The sequence below is a fragment of the Symphodus melops genome (genome assembly GCF_947650265.1).
Source record: "Symphodus melops genome assembly, chromosome: 7".
NCBI lineage: Eukaryota > Metazoa > Chordata > Actinopteri > Labriformes > Labridae > Symphodus > Symphodus melops.
The window spans coordinates 6073041-6097204 of NC_136697.1; the positions used below are offsets into that span (position 1 = coordinate 6073041).

General features: G+C 41.7%; 1 protein-coding gene across 11 annotated transcripts in view; it reads left to right on the top strand.

Moving 5' to 3' along the window:
- astn1 (astrotactin 1) overlaps window positions 1-24164 on the top strand; it is a 393364-nt gene that overhangs the window by 105905 nt on the left and 263295 nt on the right. For 2 of the 11 annotated variants that reach the window (XM_079347778.1, XM_079347784.1), the window contains exons 6-10: window positions 5296-5445; window positions 6953-6976; window positions 7277-7429; window positions 11922-12089; window positions 22169-22253. In XM_079347778.1, the coding sequence (XP_079203904.1) occupies window positions 5296-5445; window positions 6953-6976; window positions 7277-7429; window positions 11922-12089; window positions 22169-22253 (580 nt within the window). The remainder of the gene's footprint in view (window positions 1-5295; window positions 5446-6952; window positions 6977-7276; window positions 7430-11921; window positions 12090-22168; window positions 22254-24164) is intronic. The other 9 variants (XM_079347782.1, XM_079347785.1, XM_079347783.1 and 6 more) reach the window with 6 other exon arrangements.

A 24164-nucleotide genomic window follows, 5' to 3' on the forward strand; every position in this document is an offset into this window, starting at 1 on the left:
GCCAATATGTTAAAACGCTAACAACTCAACATAAACCATGCTAACATGCAGTTTTGTTTGTTAACAATGATAACAATTATCGTTGAACACGGCAGCATGGTAATATTTGATAACAATGAACTAAAATGTTTTGCATTGAACAGTTTTGCTGATGACCTCCCCTCCCCCCGCCCCCTCCTCAATGGGGTCGATGCTCACGCAGGTCGCCATGTGCTGGACACTGAAGCTCCAGTGTTTAGCCGGCTCTGCATGGGTCTGTAAACCTTTCTGCGTTCTAACCTCTCGACACTTTTCAAAAAGAAATATTGATCCTAGTTTGAGCAGCTTTCTTCTGGTGGAACTGATTAAAAACATGCAGGGGCTTTTTAGGTCGGGTACAATCACTTCAATCTGAACCAGTTCTCATGCCCGCTTCCATCACCTGGCAAACCAAGGTACATCCAAAACGGCCGTGTGGGGGCGCTAGAGAAAACTCTCCACATCATCGTCTCACTCTAATTTATAAAGACACTCGTTTGATAAGAGATGATTATAAATGAAATCACAGAGATTTTGTCCTCATCAGAAGGGTTTGATGCACTTAAATATATCACATGAAGAATCACACGTTGATTAGTCTATATGGACGTCAAACACTGTCCCAGTTTTATAAATGATTGCTGTGCTGCTGTCATCTATCTGGCCTGGATGTGACAGTTACTTACAGTCTGTTCCTTCTCTTTAGTTTTGCTGCTTTAGCTTAATTAATTCCTGCAAATGAGTCCATACTCTCAGTGGACTGACTCAGCCTAAAATAAAACACTATTAAAGAATCCAAATCTAGGACATAATTGTTGTAGTTTCTCTAAAAAGTTTAGCCACCGTTCTTTTGTTTCCTCTAAAAGCTTCACCGGCTTCATTCTCCAAAGTTGTTGACCCTGAATTTGGACATATCTGCAGAGCGCTCAATGGCAAAATAACTATTCAATGCTCAGTACATGTTTTCTAATTTTGTCTAAAAAAAAAAATGCTGTCCATAAAACGTGCTATACTCATAGTCCGGCATTAAACATATTTAAGCTTTTTTCAAAAGCTTTGTTTTTATTGATCGACCTGGAACTGACCGGTTAAAGTCTTAGTCATTGTTTTTACATCATGTCTTACGTGCTGTAACCCCTCACCTCCCTCCCACAAGGATGAGAGGAAGATTTCAGGAGCAGTCTACCTGAAATTTTACGGAAATCTTCAGAAGTGTTTGTGTCAAAGCGGCCTGAAAGAGGCTTACGTTTTTATACCACGTCTCCTTCTACTTTTCTTTAATGATCTCATGAGTTGTATTGTAGTAATCAGATGAAGCTGGAAACTAGCAATTCAAATACTCAGAGACTGAATAAGACATGGACATGATAAAGTGTGCTATGCTATGCTTAACCACTAGAGGTGCTGTAAGTGAGTTGCTTCCAAAGTGACCTGTAATGTAGAGGAAACATTGAAATAGTGGAAAAATGTTGGACTCTTTATTTATGGAACAAATCATGATCACTCCTCATCGATATATGACATCACTTTGGTTTCTGAAGAGGCGCTGTCGACGTTGGTCGCCATGTTGGAAATGCTACAGTGCACAGTGGTGTCGTGGTTGTTGTTGTTACCTCACAGCAAGAAGGTTCCTGGTTTGAGTCCCCGTCTGACAGCAGCCTCACTGTGTAGTTAGCATGTTCTCCCTGTGCACGTGTGGTCTCGCCAGGTATTACAGATTCGTCCCACCGTCCAGAGACATGCTTGTTAATTGGTGACTCGAAAAGCGATATGGAGAAGTGGATGGATGGATATAAAAAGGAGCATTTTAATATGGGAGCTAGTGGGATTCCTTTGCCCTTGCAGCTAAGCCTCAAGTGGACACTCAAAGAACTACATTTTTTACAGTCCTGTTTGGCTCCTTTTTTCAATGCATGTTCATCTCAAACAGAACAACAGGCTGTCATGGGCAACGATTTACTCAAACACTCACAAATAAGAATAATTTCAGAGGATATAGTTAATTAAAGGCACCAGACACCTCATTTTTTTGTTGTTGTATCACATGTTGTTTAAGTGTTGAAGCAGTGGCTTTGTTCTCCTCTCCTCAGCACGGGGACCTCATCCGTCTTTATTTCAGTTCAGAGTTTTTCGAGCACACTGACTTCTGTTGCCGAGGATTTTGTACCCTGCCAGTGAACATTTCTGGGGGGAAATTGTGCAGTGAACATTGCTTTATTATTAAATCAGCTATGTGAAATGAGGAAACAATGGTGTCATCAAAAAAAAAAAAAAAAAAAAAAAAAAAAAAAGCCTTCCCACTTGTGAAGTAAAGCAACACCAACATCTGTGCTGTCAGATAGTCATGGCTGCCAATAATATTTACACAACACATTCATTTTTTCAGTGTGTATTGTTCTGAAACCAACAATATGAAAAGCTGAAATATGAAATTGAAAAAATGTCCTTCCCGGTTTGTGACATTGACATTGCTGCCAACCACGTTTTTTTCAATCTCCCATTATTATTATTTCTCTTCAGTTTAATCAAACACTGCGTCTTGGTTGGGGATTTTTAAAGCTCTTGTCACTGAGCAGCGTTAGCATGAATTTGATTTCAGTTCACATACATCCCGCCGAGCCAGCAAATCTTTGCTGCTTTGATGGATTTTCCCCCTCACTTTGTTATTCACAATCCGCTAACACTTGTAAGACAAGCTTCAATTCATGCCCTCTAAATATAGCTAATGCCTCTTAGAAGATAAACACTCGCTGCAATGCATTTCATAAATGTTGGAGTGTAAAGGGATTTTGTTTTTAATAAACTCGTTTATTACTTGTTTACATCTGTGCTCATGCTTTATTGATAGATATTAGTTATAACTTAAGAGGACAGACCTCAGTCCTCTGCTGATTTAGTTTCTTACATTGCAGCATCAGACAGGCGTTTATTGCCTTACAGCAAAATGGAAGGAGAAATATGTATATTTGTATTCTTTAATTTAAAATGAGAGACAGATCATGTTGAAGGTGTCGATAGTGACATTGAAAACATGAATATAGCAGATATGAAATATATCCTAACCCACCTGCATCGGAGAGGAATGTGAAGTCTCCGTCTGGGCATGTTGTTCTTTAGCTCTGTGTTCACTGAGAGGGTGCTGGTCCTCATGTTGGTGTTTGTGTTTTGCTGAGATGCTCCAGCATGTTTAAAAATGCTCCAACATGTTTAATGTACGTAAACCCCTCAACTGCCCACTTTATCATTGCCATGGAAACACCAGATGTGACGTTAAAGACTGCTTTCGAAGGAAGCAGGAGCTGCTTCTGAAAGCTGCCGTGCTGCTGCTGTGTGTGCTGCTGTTAAAACACCATCTAAATTACACTCAGGTACATCAGCTCATTGGTGAACATTTTCTCTTTCTCAGGTTGGTTTCGACAATTGTCTTGACTTCACTCTTCAACTCTGAGTTCGTTTTCATTGGGGGGATGGAAGTAGCAGAGAAAATCACTCCCATGATTCCCTGCCAGCCTTGACCGTATCTTTTATTATTGTTTTGATAGAGGCCCCCCCTGGTGGCAGGATTTACATATTGTGCCTTTAATGTACAGAAACATCTGACCGATCAAAGCCATAGGTCCCCTGACAGGTTGATTAAACACATAGATGTACATATCAAGAGAATGAAAGGGGCGCTATTCGTATGAATTCTGGTCCTTTATGTCACAATCTATTTTTCTTTTGTTATGATGGCTTGTATGTTGGCAGCTTTCCTGGTAAAACAATGAAACACACAAAAACCACTCAGCCAAGCTTGTGTTGTATGTGATATGTTTTTTTTTTTTAACCTTTATGTTTCCATCTCACACGCATCATCCACATTTCAAACAGATTTCCATTGAACCCCAAATGACCCCCTTTGTGTGAAAATACAGTATTGAGTCATTAATAAAGAAGAAGAACTGGTTGTTATTTATTACAAGTTGTAATTTCATTTTGTCTTTGTATTGTACCTGGTGCACGGTTTGATTATTTTTCTGTATTATTATTATTAAAGGGATACTTTAACCCACCCATTTGCATGAAGCTGTGTATCATTAGAAACATGGTAGTAGTGTTGAATGGTTGTGAATCCAGCCCTCATTTTGCCCTGAGACGAGAAAAATATGTTTTTCTTTGCCTGGAAGTTTTCTTCATGTGATGTAATATGACGCTTTTTGCATCACATGAAGAAAACTTCCAGGCAAAGAAAAACACATTTTTCTTGTCTCAGGGCAAAATGAGGGTTGGATTCACGACCATTCAACACTACTACCATGTTTCTAATGATACACAGCTTCATGCAAATGGGTGAAGTATCCCTTTAATAATAATTAATGATTAGTATAGTTACAATATTGACAGTGAAATGTTCAGTCTACAAGACAAAGCATGTTGTTTTTCTGAGTGCTTCATAGGAACAGTCTCGATCGACGCATCCCTACCAAGGACTTCTTCACTGACTAACTTCCTCAGTTACACAGGATGTGTCCAATTCCTCATGAGCATCGTGTACACATCTGCAGCCACTTCTGCCCAGAAGTTTGGTATAGAATTATCTTATTTTCTGGGGACAGCCTTGCAACTCTTTTCGATTTTCAAGCACCGGTAGGCAATTCGAAAAAAAGAGTTAGCTCCTTCTTTAAAGAATAAAGCCAAACAAACCCCCGACACAAACACCCCTCCCTTGGTATGCGAACTTGACATCTTTCAAATCAGAGAACGTGCTCATGCAGAGGAGTGCATGCGTCACCTCTTCTGTTCCTCATGTGTGTGGCTGCACGGTTTACAAAGTGGAAGATTTGCTCATGCACAATGAGTGCCTCTGCAGAATGTTTGCCAGCAGGCAAGACATCCAGTCATTTCATTCTCACTGACTGATTGGACGGGATGTTGCATGATTTTTTAATTATTTTTTTTTTGATGGAGGAATCTTTTTGAGAGACGGCCTGCCCCTCACTCATGTGAGGTGTGGTATGTGGAATAGTGAAGTAAGAGTAGAATGACACATTAAACCATGTTCATTACAACCCATTCACGTTTTTCTCATGTGTTTGACACTGTTAACTGACCATCAACATTACACTTCAGTTATGGATCGGATGCGATCCTCCTTCTCATTGGCTGCTCCGCCTATGGCTGCCCTTCCCCTGCCATCGCAGCGAGGCCGAGTGGAGGACCGTTGGTCCACAACCTGTCCTTTTTTCTACCCCTCATTGTCGGTGTATTTTTTTTTTTTTTTCTGTGTGAATTCAACAGCGGGTTCAACTTTCTTGAACCCAGACGGGGACTCTGGGACGGAGGCAGACAGCGAGCCTCAGCTGGCCTTTTACACCGACCCAAACCGCAGTCGACGCCGGAGTCGAGGTATGAGAAATGGTAACGCCAACAGCGCGTGGGGCTCAGGGGGTAAGGAGGACTCGCACACCTACAGACAGTTTTCTCCCGCCGTCTGATGGTATTACCATCGCCACGACGCATGACAAGTAACCTTTTGCAGTGCAAATAGCAGATGGATTGCTCCAGTGTTGTGTGTGCAGCTGGTTTCAAATCCTGAAAATAAATATTGTACATAGACTCTGTGTAAACGGTATGCTGTGTATTTACATCTATGTGTAGTGTGAGCATGTAACACTGATCTCAGTGCATCTGCATACTATCTTGTTGACTGAAACCAAACAAGACGATGAGATCAGAGGTTTACAGAGCGGAATATTTGGATACTGATTGTGACTCATGACGTGACAAACACTGGATGGTGAAATAATATTGTACACAAATATTATTTCCAAAGAGTATGTCGTGCAAATGCTGTCAAAGTGAAGTGGTGCAGCATGCTATATCTGTCAGCATGCCATGTCCCTGTAGATCTGATGTACAGTAATGGAGGTGTGGAGGAGACACATCGAGAGAGAGAGAGAGAGAGAGAGAGAGAGAGAAAAAGAGAGAGAGAGAGGGGAAAAATAAAGACACAATGCCCTCAAAATAATAGCCGCTGTCAGAAGGCGTTACAAGCCTTTACAACACCTCCAAGCCAATTACTCCCCCGTCATGTGCACAGGTGGCACAAACACGGCGAAGCCTCCAGAAGTGCAGCCAACACCTTTAATTAGAGCTCCAGAATAGAATCAAATGCTTCCAAGCTGCCCAAGCTATGTTGTTTAGATCCAGAGGATGATTCATGAAGCGTGACAGGAGTATCTTCTTCAAGTCGGGGAACGGAGGACAACGTCTTAAATATTCCACATTGATTGAACAGTCCAAGGTGTAAAAATATCACTTTTCGAAGGATGGTGAGAATGTCTGGGTGAGGCAGGTGATAAATATACCGACTTCATACATAATGCGATAGGTCAGCTTTCTACTCTGGCTTTTGTTTAAAGGATCGCCTCGGGCAGCTTTTTGAATGAGAAAGTTCCGCCAGAGCAATTTAAAAGTGACAATGTAATCTAGAGTTATCCTGTCAGCGACAAAACAAAGTTTGAGTGGTTTGATCCAAGGTCACAGTGGCTCTGTGTGTGTGTGTGTGTGTGTGTGTGTGTGTGTGTGTGTGTGTGTGTGTGTGTGTGTGTGTGTGTGTGTGTGTGTGTGTGTGTGTGTGTGTGTGTGTGTGTGTGTGTGTGTGTGTGTGTGTGTGTGTGTGTGTGTGTGTGTGTGTGTGTGTGTGTGTGTGTGTGTGTGTGTGTGTGTGTGTGTGTGTGTGTGTGTGTGTGTGTGTGTGTGTGTGTGTGTGTGCGCATACGAGGTCACATTTAACACTTTCTGTATTGCACTCTGAAGTGAGAGAGATAAGGGAGGCGTTCTGCCTCATGCAGAGAGAGAAAGGGAGGGAGAGAGAGAGAGAGAGAGGGGAAAAAACAACCTCTGAACCATTTTTATTTAGGCCCATGTCTCTTTTTTTTCTCCCACATCCCAGCGTTGATGTTAATACCCTTCAAAGGTAAACCTTATTTCTGTGCCACTGAGCTATGCCTCGCCTGAACCTCCCAAAGACTAGTGGGGGGGAGGGGGGGTTTGATCCAAAGGTTCTTTTTCATGGGCGCTTAGCCCTTTTTTTTGTGGCTTGTTTGTAAAATGGCTCCCTGTGTCAGAAGTGTGTGTATAGTTAGTGTGTGTGTGTGTGTGTGTTTGTGGTGTTTGGGTTGGAACATTAAACAGTAACTGCTTCACATGTCTCCATCATTTGTTGCTCCCACCACACCTCGCCCCCCCCCCCTCCTCCCTGTGTGTTTGTTCTCAGCAGCAGGCTCCCCGCGGAGCCCCATCAATAAGACCACCCTGACTCTGATCAGTGTCATCAGCTGCGTGATCGGCCTGGTTTACTCCTCTCACCTCGCCTGCAGCCTCGCAGTCCGGGTCATCCTGCATGTGCCAGAACACCTCATCGCCGACGGTAAGACTGACACACACACACACACACACACACACACACACAGACACACACACACACACACACACACTCACTCTGTGGGCGCTCAAAGCCCCGGGGGGGTGAGCTGGCATTTTTCTCCCTCTCACCGGGGAGTTTACTTGTTGTATCACTCAAACAGAGCACTTTGGTTTTGCAGTGGAGCTGCCGGTTTTGCTTTGCACTCTTGCAAAGACAAAGGTAAATGCCAGGTCGACCACCCCGGTGCCACGTTTCCCATGTGAGACCACACAGCAAATGTGCCCTCAAAGCATCACAGCACATTGAGGCCAGGTCACAGTGACCACCCGCAGCAAACCCCTCCATCACTCTTCCTCTTGTACTTTCTGAAATGTTGAACCACCTCGCTAATGAATTTCAATGTAGCACCTGCAGGACAAAAAAAAAAAAAAAAAAGCAGCGAGGGGGCCGGGCGCTGGCTCCTGCTGGTTCGTTGGCATTTTTCAAGTGTCACAGGAGTGAGCTGGCAGTCCAGATATATTATAGACTGTGACTAGGCTCACTCATCTATCATCCGGAGGTCTGATTTGATTCGGAGCGCTGCTGCTGCTTTCAGGAGGTCTACACAGGGAGCTGCCAGGGAGAAATTAGAATTCCAAGGAGGGAACTTTGAAAGGGGAGATGAAAGATGGCGAACTTGCCTGTTGAATTACAAAACTGGGATCGATTTGAGAATGTTTCCATAAATGTCTCCACAATCTTATCAGACTTGATTTGATGTCATGGCGAATCAGATGAAAATCAAGATTCCTCCACTGGGGAGAGAAGCTATTAATGCCAGCAGCTGTGCATGTGTCTGCTTTCCAATACTGTGAGTCCCACACGCTTCTCCTCGCCCCCGACATCAGGGGAACTAATCCTCTGCAGATGTTTGCCTGTTTACAGGATACACACATCTATTAAAGAAAGACAACAAGGGACAGAACACACTGTTCTGTTTGGAATAGAAATGCTGCTGGACACTATCTTGTGTTTTGTTAAAATGTGTTTTTTAAAAGGCATCTGTGGTTTGTTCTGAGAAAGGAATTCCATGTGGTTTATGTCTCGGGGGGGCACGTGGTCCATGGGCTCATATCGTCCTCTTAACAGTTGAGGCTTCGCTTGTTGCTGGAGGTGTAAAAGCGCTTTAAGTAGAAAGTCCATTTACCTTTGAATGGAAAATAATGCACAAAGAAAAAAAGATAAATAGAAGGTTTCAGAGACAGATTATTGTTGATGTTTTTTTTTGTTCTATTTCAGAGAAACATTCCCATTGTTTAAGTGTTCAAGTTATCAAGCAAACGTAAGACACACAGTAGAGGGGATGATCTTCATTTAAGCACTGCAGTCATTTAAAGATTAAAAACAGTGCACGCCAGGGAGAGCCAAAGACATCCTCAAATTGGACATAAAATGCGCCGTAAAAACAGAAACATTACTGATTGGTGTCACGAGTTCAAAACGTCTTCCGAAGCGCTTTAATGGTTCTCTACAATCAAGCAAATAAGAAGTGTCCAGCTATCGGCGGCGTGTGCTCCAGTTTTAAGAGCTTCATCAAAGGGGATGGCACTAATTAGGGCAGCGAGAGTTTGCCAACACGTCGTTAAATATGCCTGGGTTAGCAAATGTCCAGTGCTCCCCGTGTGCAGTGAAGTCACAGAGCTCACACAGGCCCCCTGCTGTGTTACAGCGGCATCACAGCCAACCTGCGACATACACCTGGCTGTCTTTTTTTATTTTCAATAAGTGTATCTTCCAAAAAAAAAAAAAACAGAACATTACAGCTGTGTTAAATACTTGATTCTGATTGGCCATGTCGCCTAGCAACAGTCTGCTGTCCCTTTAACTATCACTGTTGTTGAAGAGGATGTAACCATGCTTAGGCCCTGTCACATGTAGGAGCTGTGTAAAACAAAGGTCTAAGTTCTCAAAAACATCATCGTCCACATGAAAACACAAACGATCTTTTACGGCTGTCATGAGAATGCCAAACATCCACCCTCCTCCATCCGACTGTGTCGTCCTCCTGCATATTACCCAGCATGCTCTTTTGTGAAGCGTCTTGAGATAGCATTTGTTATAAATTGGCGCTCGGAAGGTGCCTTTTTTCAGGGACCTGAAACACTGTTTCCATGAGTACGAAAGGTCAAAACACACAGCCTCTGTTTTTGTTTTTGTTTCCAAAATACTCACCTACGTGTCGACGAGGCCTCAGGAAAGCAGATGGCTGCTAAAGATGCAGCTCAAATCACGGAACCTGGAGGACTGATCAGTCCACGTAAAGAAGTGTGTTTACTGTGAGAAGAAGAGGCAGGACTGCTATGACAGACATCAACAAATCTGATGATGGCACACAAAGTAAACATGATATCATTTACACAGCAGGGTTAAAGACTGGAAAAGAAGGTTGTGACACGACGAGGCCGAAAAACTGATTTAATTGCTGAGCTGATTCATGTGGATGTATTCACCATGCCAGCACACACAGCATGTTTCCAGTACGGTCATTTCATCATTAAAATCCATAAATATCTTACATGTTGCTCCTTTAAATACTTACTGAAAAGAGTAATAATGATCAGGAAGTCAGAGGGAGAGAGGGAGTGAAGCTCAGCGGAGGATGTTTTAACATGACATTAGCATATCACATGTGCCACTAATATTAAACCTGTACAGCTCTGTGCAGAGGAGGGACATTCCTGAAGAGTTTAGAAGCAAACCTGTGATTCATCTTCAGTTGTTCCTTTCACTGCTTTTTAAAGACACCGTGAACATGTTTGAAAGGTAAAACTGCAGAGTGGCCCATAAAGTTCCAAGTGGGAAGTTGCCTCAACTTTAACCAAGTTACCATCCAGTTACAGTCACCAGGGCTCGTCGCCAATTCAATCGCTCTAAACATAACTGAGTTAAAGGCACGCTGTATGTAAAGTCACTGGCTCAGCAAGAAGTAAATGAAAAGGAGAGAAGCCCGTAACACAATTTACTGGCACACCTCTGGGAAGGACAACGACATGTACAGGCGCACTACAATCTTCACCACACGTACATGTGCTTCACTGAGCCTCCCTCTCTTCCTACCCTGGACATTTTTTTTCCAAACATGTCAAATGTGCAGAGGACTTTAAAAAGCTCTCTCTCCTCTTGCTGCGTGTGTTTGGCTGCAGGGCAGCAGAGCGGAAGCCTCAGCCGGCTGCCTCTTGTTCCTCATAATAACTAAGTCTTTTATTGTAAGTGTCGCTTCATTCAAAATGTCTCACAGTTTGAATATTACTCGTACGTTTTGTGGGAAACAGCCAAGGGTTGTCGTTTTTCCAACTGCTTTTACTTTATCAATCCCAGGAAAATACTTTTAGACGCAACAATGCATCGACTGATCATCACATGCAGATCATGGCTCTGATGACAAACAGCCCATCTGTGAACTATACAATGTGGATCAGTGTCACATCAATGTCATGCTAAAAAAACAGGAATATGTAACAGCTGATTCAGACAATGTTTGTTGGTCAAGGTTTGTTGTTGGCGAGAGAGAGAGAGAGAGAGAGAGAGAGAGAGAGAGAGAGAGAGAGAGAGAGAGAGAGAGAGAGAGAGTATGCAGGAAAGGAGCCAATGATTCGTACCCAGGCCACCCGCTGAGAGGACGAGACTCCGTACATGGGGTGCATGCACTATAAGTACAAGGATACATGCAGCCCATATTTATTGAGAAGAAGAAGTCACCTACAGGTTGCACTGATTTGTTTTCATGGTCAAACGTCTCTGAGGAAGATCAGCAACATGTAAGACATGTTCCAGAGACTGACATCATTTTAATAAGACACCATCTCATTGCTCATTGGGCAAACAAAATTGTCACTCGGCTTCACATAGGTCTCTATCATTTTAAAACTGGTGCATCTGAGTTAGTGTTTTTTTATATATACAGTATGAAAGTAGTGAATAGATATTTTATTGATCCTGAGGGAAATTCTGCTTTGAACAAATTCTTCTCTTTTTAAAGGTTTTATAACATTTTTTTACCAACACTAACTTCAAACCAGTGTTTTATTCCCTCAGTGCTCTGGTTCTTTTTTGTTCTCTCTTTTTTCTTTACAAATCAAAAAGAATGTTAAAATTGACTTTCAAATGTGTTGCAGGTGTTTGCTAGATTTTTCTATATCTAATGTTCCTCTTCCAGGGGGCGTGTCCATGGAATGGCCCCCATTGTATACCTTTATATATCATTAGTAGTGTAGAAAGGTAAAAAAAAAAAAAATAAATAAATATTGGCGTGTATGTACCAGCATAGTTCATGCCCCCCTTCATAAGTCCAGGTGGGCCACCCCAGTTATAAAGTCTGGACACGCCCCTGTCCTTTTCCCTCTGTCGTTCGTTTCTGCTTTTCCACCATCCCGACGCTTTATTCACTCTCTCTCCATTTCCTCCTCCTCACTCTGACTTCTTGTTTATCCATTCCTCTTCCCGTGATCTTCCTCAGGTTCGAGGTTCATCTTGCTGCAGGGGAGCCAGTTAGACGCCTCAGACTGGCTGAACCCAGCCCAGATCTTGTTGTACTACCAGCAGAACGCCAGCGGGCCGTGGGTCAACGAGCTGTGTGGACGACGCCTCCTGGACCCCTGTGAGCACCAGTGTGACCCAGAGTCAGGTGAGCAGAAGAGCGGCAACTTCCTGTGATGATGTAGCCTATGTGCAGAAATAGCAGTGCTAAATGTTAGCAATGATGTTAGCATGGAAACCTAATGATTACAAGTTTTAAAAAAAACAAAAAACTGTCTGTCAGCTTGACTTGCAGTCATTGTTCAGTCAATGGGGAATAAAGGCACACTTACAATATAGGCAAAGTCAACCTGTACCTTGCTTACGCTTGATTGCCCCCCCCCCCTCTTCACTCTCCCAGTCAGATAAAGCTTTTCCACTCTCCATAATGAAGGCGGTCCACATTGTGAACCCATGCGTGTGCTCATGCATGAACTGTACCTTGTGGAAACACGACTCTTCCAACTGTAATGTAGCACTGGAACGAGTCAAACAAAATGGACTTTAGTGGTGAAGCGTGCACGGGATGGACTACCAAGAGTGAGTGTGCCCTTAAACAACTGTTCTAAAAATGTGAGTGTACTTTCATAATAATAATAATCATGCAGTGGCAAGGACCAATGCTAACACCATGAGCCGAAGGCTATCACCACGACACCCATGCAAAAAGCCTGGTGTCTTTGACTTAATGACTTATTCTTACAGTAATGTTCAAACATGTTGCAACTATTGATTAAAATTGGAGCCCAGACACACAGACTGATCATATGAATGAAAGAAGAAGCCATTAGTTTTGTCCGTGGTGCTTCAGAGATCAGAGCATCACGAGGAGTTGACCTGGTTCTCTCCTGTAGAGCTGATCAATTACAGTGTCCGTCACCTTCCTTCACACTCCAGGTAACCACAACACATCTGTTTAACTGAGTCTGAAGAGAAACTTTACTGCGGAGAGCGACACATCACGGGGTAGAGAATGTGCAATTAAGATAAAATACCACATTTACAAATTATCATCTGAATGGCAGTGCAGAGCCGCCTGCTCTGAGTCATGTCATAATTAAATTGCAAGCATTGTATAATTTTCTTTCTCAATGGCCTGCACATTTCACAGATGAAAGTAAACACGGTTCAGGCTACTTTTTCACTGAAAGCAAATATTATTAAAAAAAAAAAGGGAAGAAATGAAGAATTACACATTTACTATATGACAGATAATTACTATATAACTAATAAAAAAGGAAACGTGAAGTGTGTTTGATGGAAGAGTTCTGCTGGACACACTTTTGGTAACACTTTAAATTATGGTCACAATATAACTAGTGGCTCATCAGCATGCTAATTAGTAGCATACTGGCATTTGTTTTTAGCAGTACTAATGATGGCATGTTTGAAGCAGATCAGCTAAAAGAACAGCATGTCCGTATATATATATATATATATATATATATATATATATATATATATATATATATATATATAGCTCAGCACGTACTGTAACTTTGCTCTGAACAGGTCGCTAACAACTGCTCACAAATTTGATCTTTACATTCAAATTGCTCACAGAGACTTTAAGCTGAATAAGTCGAAGCTGGCTTTGATGTAAAGTGCAGATGTGGTTTTCAAAGCAATCATGTGGCTATTATGGATCGACTGACAAATGAAACTGTGTGTGTGTGTGTGTGTGTGTGTGTGTGTGTGTGTGTGTGTGATTAATCCAGATGCTTAAGAATAATGATGATCAGTCGCTCGCTTGTTTTTAAAAATAACACGCTTCACATCTTTGAATCAATCCAATGGAGCATTTAAATCTGAAGAAAACCACAAACACTAAACAAAGATGAGCAGATACTGTACACAATGTTTTATTCAAGCTTCTCACCACGTTTAAATTCCACATGATGAGAAGAGTACGCTGATAAAACAGACTAGTAGAAGGATTGTGTTGTGTAACAGGCTCTTTATCGCTCTCTCTGCCAGCGAACACATTTTGATCTTCCCTGCCGCCACAGAGAGCGGGCCTGTGTAAAACAGAATAATATAAGACAGCTTTTTGTTTTAACAAGAGAGGAATGATTTAGCCGGGGAAAAGAGAAAACAAGTCTTCATATCGTGAAGTATATCTCACTCCAAATATATCATGCATACCTGGAAGCAGACAGAGAGCTTTTAAGGCGAACCCCCCATGGCATCATTATTTTATAGTCATTGTTCAATGAAGCTCAATTCAGCCCTTTTTCAGGATTTAAAAACCATACTTGATTTGAATGAACTCTTAAATAAGACATTGTGAGGTGATAGATGTGACTCATTCTGTCTCCCTGTGGAGGTGTTGACTGTTCTGTTCTGACTCGCCTCCTGCACACACAAAGAGCACTCGCTTTCAAAAGAAGATATATAACCGCTCAGCATGTAACAAACACGAAGAAGCGGCCAAACTTTAAATGAGTTTTTATTTTTTATTTTTTCAGCACAAATGTTTCAACTCTTTCCTCGGCTGCAATAAGTAACTTCACTTTAATATACAGTAAAACTCAAACTATCTTTGGTCTCATCTGAGAAACGCTACTGTGTGTGACTTTCCATGCTACATAAAAAATGATGCGTTTTGGTTTGCTTTGAAAACGGCTGAGGCCTTTACTCTCGGGGTTATGGAAAATAATTTCAGCGCATTTGTCAACCAGGTTTGTACTTTCATATCAAATAAATGTCCACAAATATATGAGTCAGCCGTTCATAACATTTACATGAAAAAGCATTTCCAACATCAATTTTTAAATTATTTTTGAATACCATGTTGGCCTGAATATAAGACATTTTTTTCCCCCATAAAAACAATCTTAAAAAAGTGTTAAATGGTTAATAGACTTACACATCTACAGCCATTTCCTAGTCTTTTGACTATTTAGAGACCTAACACACCGCAGGTCATACCTACATATTCACACACTGATGGTAGAGGCTGAAACTTGGGGTTAAGTGTCTTGCCCAAGGACACATCAGACATGTGGCTGCAGGATCTGGGGATCAAACCACCGACCTTCCGGTTGAGAGACGACCCAGTGTACTAACTGAGACCACGGTCGGGTCGTCTTATATTTGGGGTCTTACACTTATAAATGCTGATATATGTTCATAACAACAGACCGAGCCACTTATCTTTATAGCAAATGTACCACTCCTAACTACATAATATATATTTATTTAATCATAATAATATATATTTGGACCTGTAGGGTATTTAGTTGAGCGATTTAAAATGAAAGTTTAAACTGCGTCATATTGGAACAGTTAATTTCTGGATTACAATGTGACTGAACACAAACCTGGTACTGAGACAAAAGTTACAGGAGCGCTCGGTGCTTTTCAAACAGTGATGTGTTTTACAGAGGGATGTGTATGATGTCAGTGTATGGTGATTATAGTGAGGACTCTCAGTAAGCAGAGGGGCCAATGTGTTATATCCTCATAATACATCCATACCTTCATGTCCCTATTGTATAAAAACAGGAGAACCAATGTGTCCTGAATGAATCACTTCACTTTAACTGCTTTCTTGGGAAGTCTTTGCCAGTTTGTCACTCAAAATCTGAAAGCTGGGAAAAAAAAAGACAATCTCATATTTTAAGAGGAGGAAGTGTCTTCCTTGTTTTGCATCCATTATTCAGCAGCCTAAGACTCCCCTGGGCTTCAGGGAGTGAGATCTGAGACCTTTGAATGAAAAGCTGAGCCAGGGTGTCTCATGCCCGCCTGTCTCCCAACAATCTTTGAGGCTCACCCACACATCCAAATCTGCATTATGGCCACTCCTAAATATGATATATTGTCAGGCTATCTTTTTCCTAAGATGCATTGGTAATGAAAGGGTAGCATTTGTTAGTGTTATTCAGTGTGTGTGCATGTGTGTGCATGTGACAGTGAGGGGAAGTGTGTGTGTGTGTGTGTGTGTGTGTGTGTGTGTGTGTGTGTGTGTGTGTGTGTGTGTGTGTGTGTGTGTGTGTGTGTGTGTGTGTGTGTGTGTGTGTGTGTGCGTGTGCGTGTGTGTGTGTGTGGGCTGCAGGGAGATTGCAGAGGTGCTATAGATAGCTTAAATCCAATCCTCATTTCTGCTGGAGGAGATACTGATGAAAACAGGAATGGGCCGCGACAATATCTGCTCTGCTCCTCTGAGACGTTCAAAGAGGCGCTGGCTGTTCAAACGCATGCTTCTTCCCCCATGCAGAGCCCTCTGCCCGGGCGCTTTGGGTGCTGATGGTAACGGACATTTTTCACCTTTTTGTGGAAAAAAGACAACCTTTTCTGAACCCTTTGAAAATGAAGCATGGAGCATATGACTTGAATAACTTTTTAAACTGGACAGACTTTAGGGATTTGATGCATTAAAAGACGTTTGCAACAACACAAGCTCTTGGAGTTTGGGATTTTTTTTCCCCACTGAACACAGATTTGTTGTTCCTGAAAATAATGCAGTAATCTAACAATGCTGCTCTGAATCATCAAGAAGAAATGTATAATTGGTGCGTAGATATGCAGGGAGGAAGCTCTCTGTCTGTCTGCTGTTGTCCAGTGGTGTGACACTGGGACAAGTGAGAGTCATAGTGAGTCCAGCTGACATTGTGTCCCTCTCTGTTTTCTGTCTGACTGCAACGAGCATGCACATCTTTAAAGACATTTTACAAGAGACATGCAGAGACATGGACAGCTGAGACATGGAGAGCAGAGACATGGAGAGCAGAGACATGGAGAGCAGAGACATGGAGAGACATGGAGAGCACAGACATGCAGAGACATGGAGAGGAGAGACATGGAGAAGAGAGACATGGAGAGCAGAGACATGCAGAGCAGAGACATGGAGAGACATGGAGAGCACGGACATGCAGAGACATGGAGAGGAGAGACATGGAGAGCAGAGACATGGAGAGACATGGAGAGCACAGACATGCAGAGACATGGAGAGGAGAGACATGGAGAAGAGAGACATGGAGAGCAGAGACATGCAGAGCAGAGACATGGAGAGACATGGAGAGCACAGACATACAGAGACATGGAGAGCAGAGACATGGAGAGCAGAGACATGGAGAGCAGAGACATGCAGAAACATGGAGAGCAGAGACATGCAGAGACATGCAGAGCAGAGACATGGAGAGCAGAGACATGCAGAGACATGGAGAGCAGAGACATGGAGAGCAGAGACATGCAGAAACATGCAGAGCAGAGACATGGAGAGGAGAGACATGGAGAAGAGAGACATGGAGAGCAGAGACATGCAGAAACATGCAGAGCAGAGACATGGAGAGGAGAGACATGGAGAAGAGAGACATGGAGAGCAGAGACATGCAGAGACATGGAGAGCAGAGACATGCAGAGACATGGAGAGACATGGAGAGCAGAGACATGGAGAGACATGGAGAGCAGAGACATGCAGAGACATGGAGAGCAGAGACATGCAGAGACATGGAGAGCAGAGACATGCAGAGACATGGAGAGCAGAGACATGCAGAGACATGCAGAGACATGCAGAGACATGCAGAGTGCATCTTTAGCAGCAAACAACAACATCTGGCACTTAAACATATGATTCTTGTCACAGCAGTTTGTGAAAAAAACACATCCTAATGCAGAAAAAGTTTTACAGGCAATTTAGATAAAAATCTACATTTAGCTCATCCTGATGGCCATAAAAAACAATGAACTACTGCGTGTGTCAAATAGCTGAGTGTGATGTGAGGAAAATAAGGTGCGAGCAGGCTCGTTGCCTGATGCATTTAGTAATTAGGGAATCTAACACCTTGAAAGTGTAAAACAAGCTTGAGCTGTGTGCTGTGTGCTGTGACCTCAGAATGTGATGGAACTGCAATTAAAGTGAGATGAGGTGTCGAGCATTGTTCAGCAGCTAATCTAACAACATGCTACACCTCCTGTCACTTCACCACAGCTCCTACACTACTCTTTGATTTGTACTTTTTTTGATATTCAACAGGTTAAAATTGCCAAACAGTTCAGATCTTGAACTGCACATTCATCAGAGCGGATAATGGTCAATGGACTTGAGCTTGTTAAGCACTTTTATAGTCTTGTGTTGTGTATTTTTGCACCTCAGGTCACACCTTCACACACTGATGGTAGAGGATGCTGTGTAAAGTGTCCATCAGAAGTAAATAATCCATTCATACACATTGATGATTCAGGGTTAAGTGTCTTACGGCCAAATTGAACATGAGGCTGCAGGAACTGGGGATTGAACCCCCAACCTTCAGGCCGAGAGACAACCAACTCCACCAACAGCAAAGCAGCATATGTTGGGTACAGCATTATCTGGAACATCTGCGATGGGAACTTGCTGGAAAGAGGGCTCGGTGTCATGGAAGGATGTTTGTTATAGTCGGTTGTTTCTTAACTGTTCGGGGTGTGAAGGTGTAGGTGTGACCTGCTGTGGAGAAGAACTTTGAGTAGTCAGGCTAGAAAAGTGCTATGTATGCTCAAGTTCATCGACCAAAGCTGTTAACCTCAACCTTCCTAAACCATGTCCTCAGTATACTGAATCCTAAGAGTGGATGTAAATCACCATTTTCAGAGAGAAACTTTCCTTTGCAATGCAATAGATACAACAAGAATAAGAAGTGCAATACAATTTCATAGGTTTAAGATAATACAATAGTAAAGTAGTTTCTTTTCGCCAACAAGCATTTCCTTAGCATTAGGAAATGAATTAACCCTGTTTAAATACAAAGTATAAAGAATCCCGCATTAACACAAAAACACTGTAAAGACAAAATGATTTCCATCTTTGTGGTCACTGTACCAAAGTCTTTAGTTTGAGATTGATTGCTGTGGGAAGAATCTGACGTATCTGTGAGGTGTCCATGTGAAGCTGTAGGGTTTCATTCACCTCCATGTTGTTGCAAGATGCTAAATCAGGAGTCTGCTGCTATAGAACCAGTAGAGGTGCTTTCTGTGAGCTGTTAAAGGGAAATAATGGCTCATAAAACCTGAGGGGTTATTTGGCCACCACTCCTGTCAGCTGTAATGACTTTGCACTCCCTCATTAACTTCTGAGATCTTGCAATTGAACTCGCAATTGAACATTTTAAAAACCAAATTTAGGATTAAACTGTAGAGACTTTTATGTCCCGGTGCTTACTATCAATTTAAAACTCCCTTTGAATAAAATACTGACTGAGCTGTCTTTTTGTCCACCTCTGGGACAGCTAGTAAACTAGACAACAGTTTTCATAGGTTAATACTGTGGCTGTCTTTGGTTGTAAATAAGGCCAATGCTGACACGCTGAGAATCCTTCTCATAAGCAATAGTTGCTACTAAATTCCACCAGATGTGTGTTAGGTCCGCCTCAGCTCCACCGTGGCAGCAGTGTGCTTCCACTGAAACAACACTGAAACATCTGGTTAATTAAATGAAACTCTTGTTTTGATAGTTGGGAACAATGACTTTGTGTGTGTTTGATGTTGAGTTTATATACGGTTTTATGCTACACACAGCATCTTATACCTCGGTATTGGGACTCCAGCTGCTTGGCAGTGCATTCTGAAAACACAGCCTTTGAGAGCTAATAGGGAGCGTGATGTAGTACTGTAGTGGAGCGTACACGTAACACACTCGTATCTGGTGAAAGCGCTTGGATTACACATCATGAAGAATGTATTAATCAAAGATAATATTTGAAAACTCAAATCTATAGAGTTTACTATCTGAAGGTCAAAACTGTAAGGGCCAGTAGAGCCCAGTCTCGATGAATTACTGTGGTGGGTCCCTCAGTTTAACTGCTGTTATATGTATTTTCTCTGAGCTTCCTCAGTTACATTTGTGAGTGTAAATTTGTCTTGTTGTAAAGACATTCACACTTATGTGTTCTTAGTTGTTAACGAGGATTACCGTTAAACATACTTTCTTTTACCTGGACTTCAGCTACTAAACGCTGCAACACGATGCTGACTGGACTACATGTTCTTTAAGCACTGTCCTCGACCGTATTCAGTCATTGTGTTCAGTCAGAAACGATTCATGGATGTTAAATGTCTGAAGAGCTTTTCCAGCTGAATGTACAGCCATGGAAGAGGAGCAACCATTTCTATGTCTTTGTCTTTTCTACATTCAGCTGTTTGAACCTGCTCTATTTTCAACCCTTAAAGCCCTGAGCTTAACTTTACTCAGTCTCAGAAGTAAAATGGACTTTCTTCAATAGACGTTTTTCCTTCAATAAAAATATGCTTTGAAATCCAGAGAGTCCGATATGACAGTTACCTTCCAGCAACATGGGCAGGAAAATGAGTGAATAGGATTTCCTTTATCCTGCCAGGTATTGACAGTTGACCTTTTCCATTAACAGCAGTGTATAACGCCTTTCCCTTACTTCCTATTGAACATGAACAGAGCATGTTGTACATGTTACTCCTGAGTAACTCTGGAAACCAAAGGTGAGGCCCCATCCATCATTGTGAGCAAAGTCAAGGCCAATGTTTCTCCTGGGAGCTGACGGCAGAACAAAAAGCTGATGCTTCACTGTGCTCTGCTAAAAGGCTTCACTTATCACGAGGATGCCAATGCCGAGCATGCACTGAATCCACAGCCCTCCAGCCCTAGCTGTTGGAAAATGTCGTCACAGATGGGACTGCATCTTTTTTTAAAATTCAGCGAAAGGATATTCAGACGGAGAAATGTTCAGGACTCCTGTATCACAAATGTTCCCACTTGGGGTCCCAAACTCTTGCTCTGCAAACTGTTTCTGCAGTGTTTCCATTTGTGGCAGTACAGTTGAGCAGTCTTGCATGTGATCCTATTAGCAAATGCCCCACAGGTTGCCTTAGGCCTTAGTGATAAGTACATTTTGTGAATTTGCAGTCCCAGACAAGCTTTGCTTTAGTAAATAATGACAGTGCGGAGTGTCTATTCATTAGACTAATCACTGATCTAATCACTTCCCATTTAGGTAGTGGATGTTACTCAGCCAATGGGATCAGTCAGATAACTGTGAAAAACACTTAAACAAACAAAGTCTATTACATTCAGACATTTGGAGTAATGATTCACAGTTTACTTCAGTATTTACTTTCACTTTTGCAATTAAGTTTCAGGAATTAGAAAAGTAAGGAGCCAGAGCTGTTTTCTTTTCAGAAACATCTAAGATTGGAAAAGTGAGAACACATTAAAAGAGATGTGCACCTGATCATCTGTTTCCTGTCACTCCAACATAAGAAGAACGTTTTTGTCTTTACATACAAAGTGAAGCTCACATTATTGATATGTGTAGGTAACTTCATTGTTCAAATAGGTTTATGCCATTTTCTTTTGTCTTCATGGATGAATTGAGTTGAGAAATTCTTTTTTTTTCTCCACTCAGAGTCCAAAGAACATGTCAACGCACAGAATATAACACAGAGTAAGACGAGACATGAACACATTCATGTCATCAGGATACTTTGTATATTACAAAGCACTTTTGTTTCTCTTTGTAGGGGATTCAGAGAGTTAGAAATACATGCAGATGAGAGAGCCTGCATGGAGCGACAGTATATGACATATATGAACCTCAAAAATGGCATAATATGAGACCTTTAAGGAAACACGCTGTGTTGAAGTGCTGACTCACATGTTGCAGCGATGGAAGGAGGCAAGCAAACTGGTTCAGATATAACTGATTCCCTCAGACCTAAAAAAAAAAAAAAAAAAAAAAAAGCCTTGGCATGTTTTTAATATTATCCCCAAGCAGAAAGTAGGATTATTTAAAAAAAGTAATAAAAACAGATTTCCTCCAGATATCAGTGTGTCAGTGACTGATTTCTGCACATATTGTACCCTCCACCCCTGGCACAATGAAGAGAGGGAATGATGTTGGTTTCATAAGTTGCCATTTTTCTTGCAGTTTCCATTTTTAGCACGGCTGTATTGTTGTAAAGTGATTGTGTAAAGGGCTCCTGCTGGAAAACTTTGAAAGCTTTTGCTCAGACATTCGAACAGAATTAAGACTCATATTAAAAAAACAAAAAAAAAACACAAACTGGCTTCATCATTAAAAATGCTGATTAAGAGTCCTCTCACTGCCTGAAGAGGATAATCTTTTTGAAAGCTCTCTTGGTGTAAAATAAAAGGAGTGGAGCACTGGGAACTCTCTAATGAATTAGAGAAGGCTTGACTATAATGAACACGTGACTGAATCCCTGCCTTTCTGTTTGAAGGAGAATGTCTGTGCCTTGACGGCTACATGAAGGACCCGGTCCATAAGCACCTCTGCATCCGCAGCGAGTGGGGGCCCAATCAGGGGTAAGTTATGATAATCACCTCATTATAGTTTATGATAGCTAATTATCAGGCAGATGAAATGGATTCATTAACGACATGGGGAAAGCACTTGTCAAACAACATAAATTCTTAGGTTGTAGAAATGGATCAAAAAGAGCTGTGATGTTGACAATTACACTTATTTAATCACAATAAACTTCAGGGGCACGAAGACTGTAAACACTTGTGCTACTGATTAGTTGTGTATATGAAACACACATTATATCGTAAAAGAAAAACAGAAAAGTAAGAGTGTGAATGAATTGATATCAGTTCACACTGGGGTGATAAAAACAATATTTTACTAGTTTGGCTTATTTTATTTTATTTTTTTTGCCATTACCACTAGCGTTCCCCAAGGTTCAATACTGGGTCCTATTCTGTTTACATAATAAATGTCTATATAAACTACTGTATATTTGATTTGACTAATTCCCGTGTTACGTAGGCAAACAAAACTCTGCCTTATATGCTCTATGTTAAGTAGCAGATGTTTAAATGTGATCTAAGTGGCTCTTCTATGTTAAACCCCTAAACAAGGTGCTCTACTACATGAGATCACATTTGAAGTGAATTAAACAGGTAAACCCTAAAAAGTAATTATGAAACCCACTTGCTAGATATTACTGTCTGGTTGTTCCCTATTGCATTCTGTTCTTTGTTTACCTATTTGTGAATAATTAACAAGGGGCGATGCAGCAATAAAAAAAATCTGCATTCCCACAGAGTAAGGTAATAACGAGAGAGATTAAAAAAAAAAAAAAAGGAAAATAACTGTCCGAGTTGGAGAAGCAGTTCAACAAGCTTTAACTGTTGTTATGGTTTACAGATAAACAAACTTTAATCCAACCTTTCATTTCATGCAATCGATCACCGCTCTCCCCTCCAATCAAGATGCCTCTGATGACATCACTGACATAAATGTGGGATCATTTCTCCTGATGAAGACTAATTAGATTGATGTGATCAACATTGTGAATGCCTTTAAATATAAAAACACCAGCCATAGGGCTAGAATGACCAGATGCTGGATCAGCAGCCCTAAAACGGCTAAAAAGGATGTATCATTTTGTGGCCGTCGTTGAGTCAGTGTAGTTGTGGGTGCTCAATCATCCTCTAAGGATTGCTCATCTCTTTGGGTGCAAGGTCACTTATCTATTAAACTAATGATTCAAGCGATGACTTGATATCTCTTGGCATTGAAAAAATGCTGTTTCAGACCTCATACGAGGAAGTTATATAGATGCCTAATTGGGTTCACGTCAGCTTGTTCAAAAGTCCTTGACATTTGGCGAACGCCACAGCTTCAGTGCCAAAACATAGGTGGCCACTCAGGCTGTGTATGAAGAGGTGCTTTAGTTCTAGAAAGTTCAGCAAAATAGATAGAAAATGGATCAAGTGTTGACCTGGAGGACAGCTCTGTTGGTTGAGCCCAAAATGGACAACAAGTAATAAGTACAAGGAAAACCTAAACCTCCTCATGATATCAGAGCGCATGGTCTGCTCCAATGAGCTGGCTCCGGCATAAAACGCTTTGTCTGCCGTTGACCACACCTTGGCCCAAATCAGGAAGTTCCCCCGGACATTCAGGTAACTCAAGAGAAATGAATATGATCTTACAGTGTATCAACTGTGCACACTAAACTTTAATAATACAAGACTAAATGGAACAATAAATCAATGTGTGGAGTGAGGCGAGCTGGTGTGTCTGTGTCCATCACAACGATCAAAAAATCAACATTGACACTTAAGATCCTGAAACAGATGCAAAGAATCAGAATCAAAGTACATAGACTGAATCTGACTTCATGTTTCAGTACAAAACAAATAGTAAAGAAACGTAGCAGAAGTAGAAAGAAGCTGCTGTGCTCCTGCTGACAGGGAACCTAAATG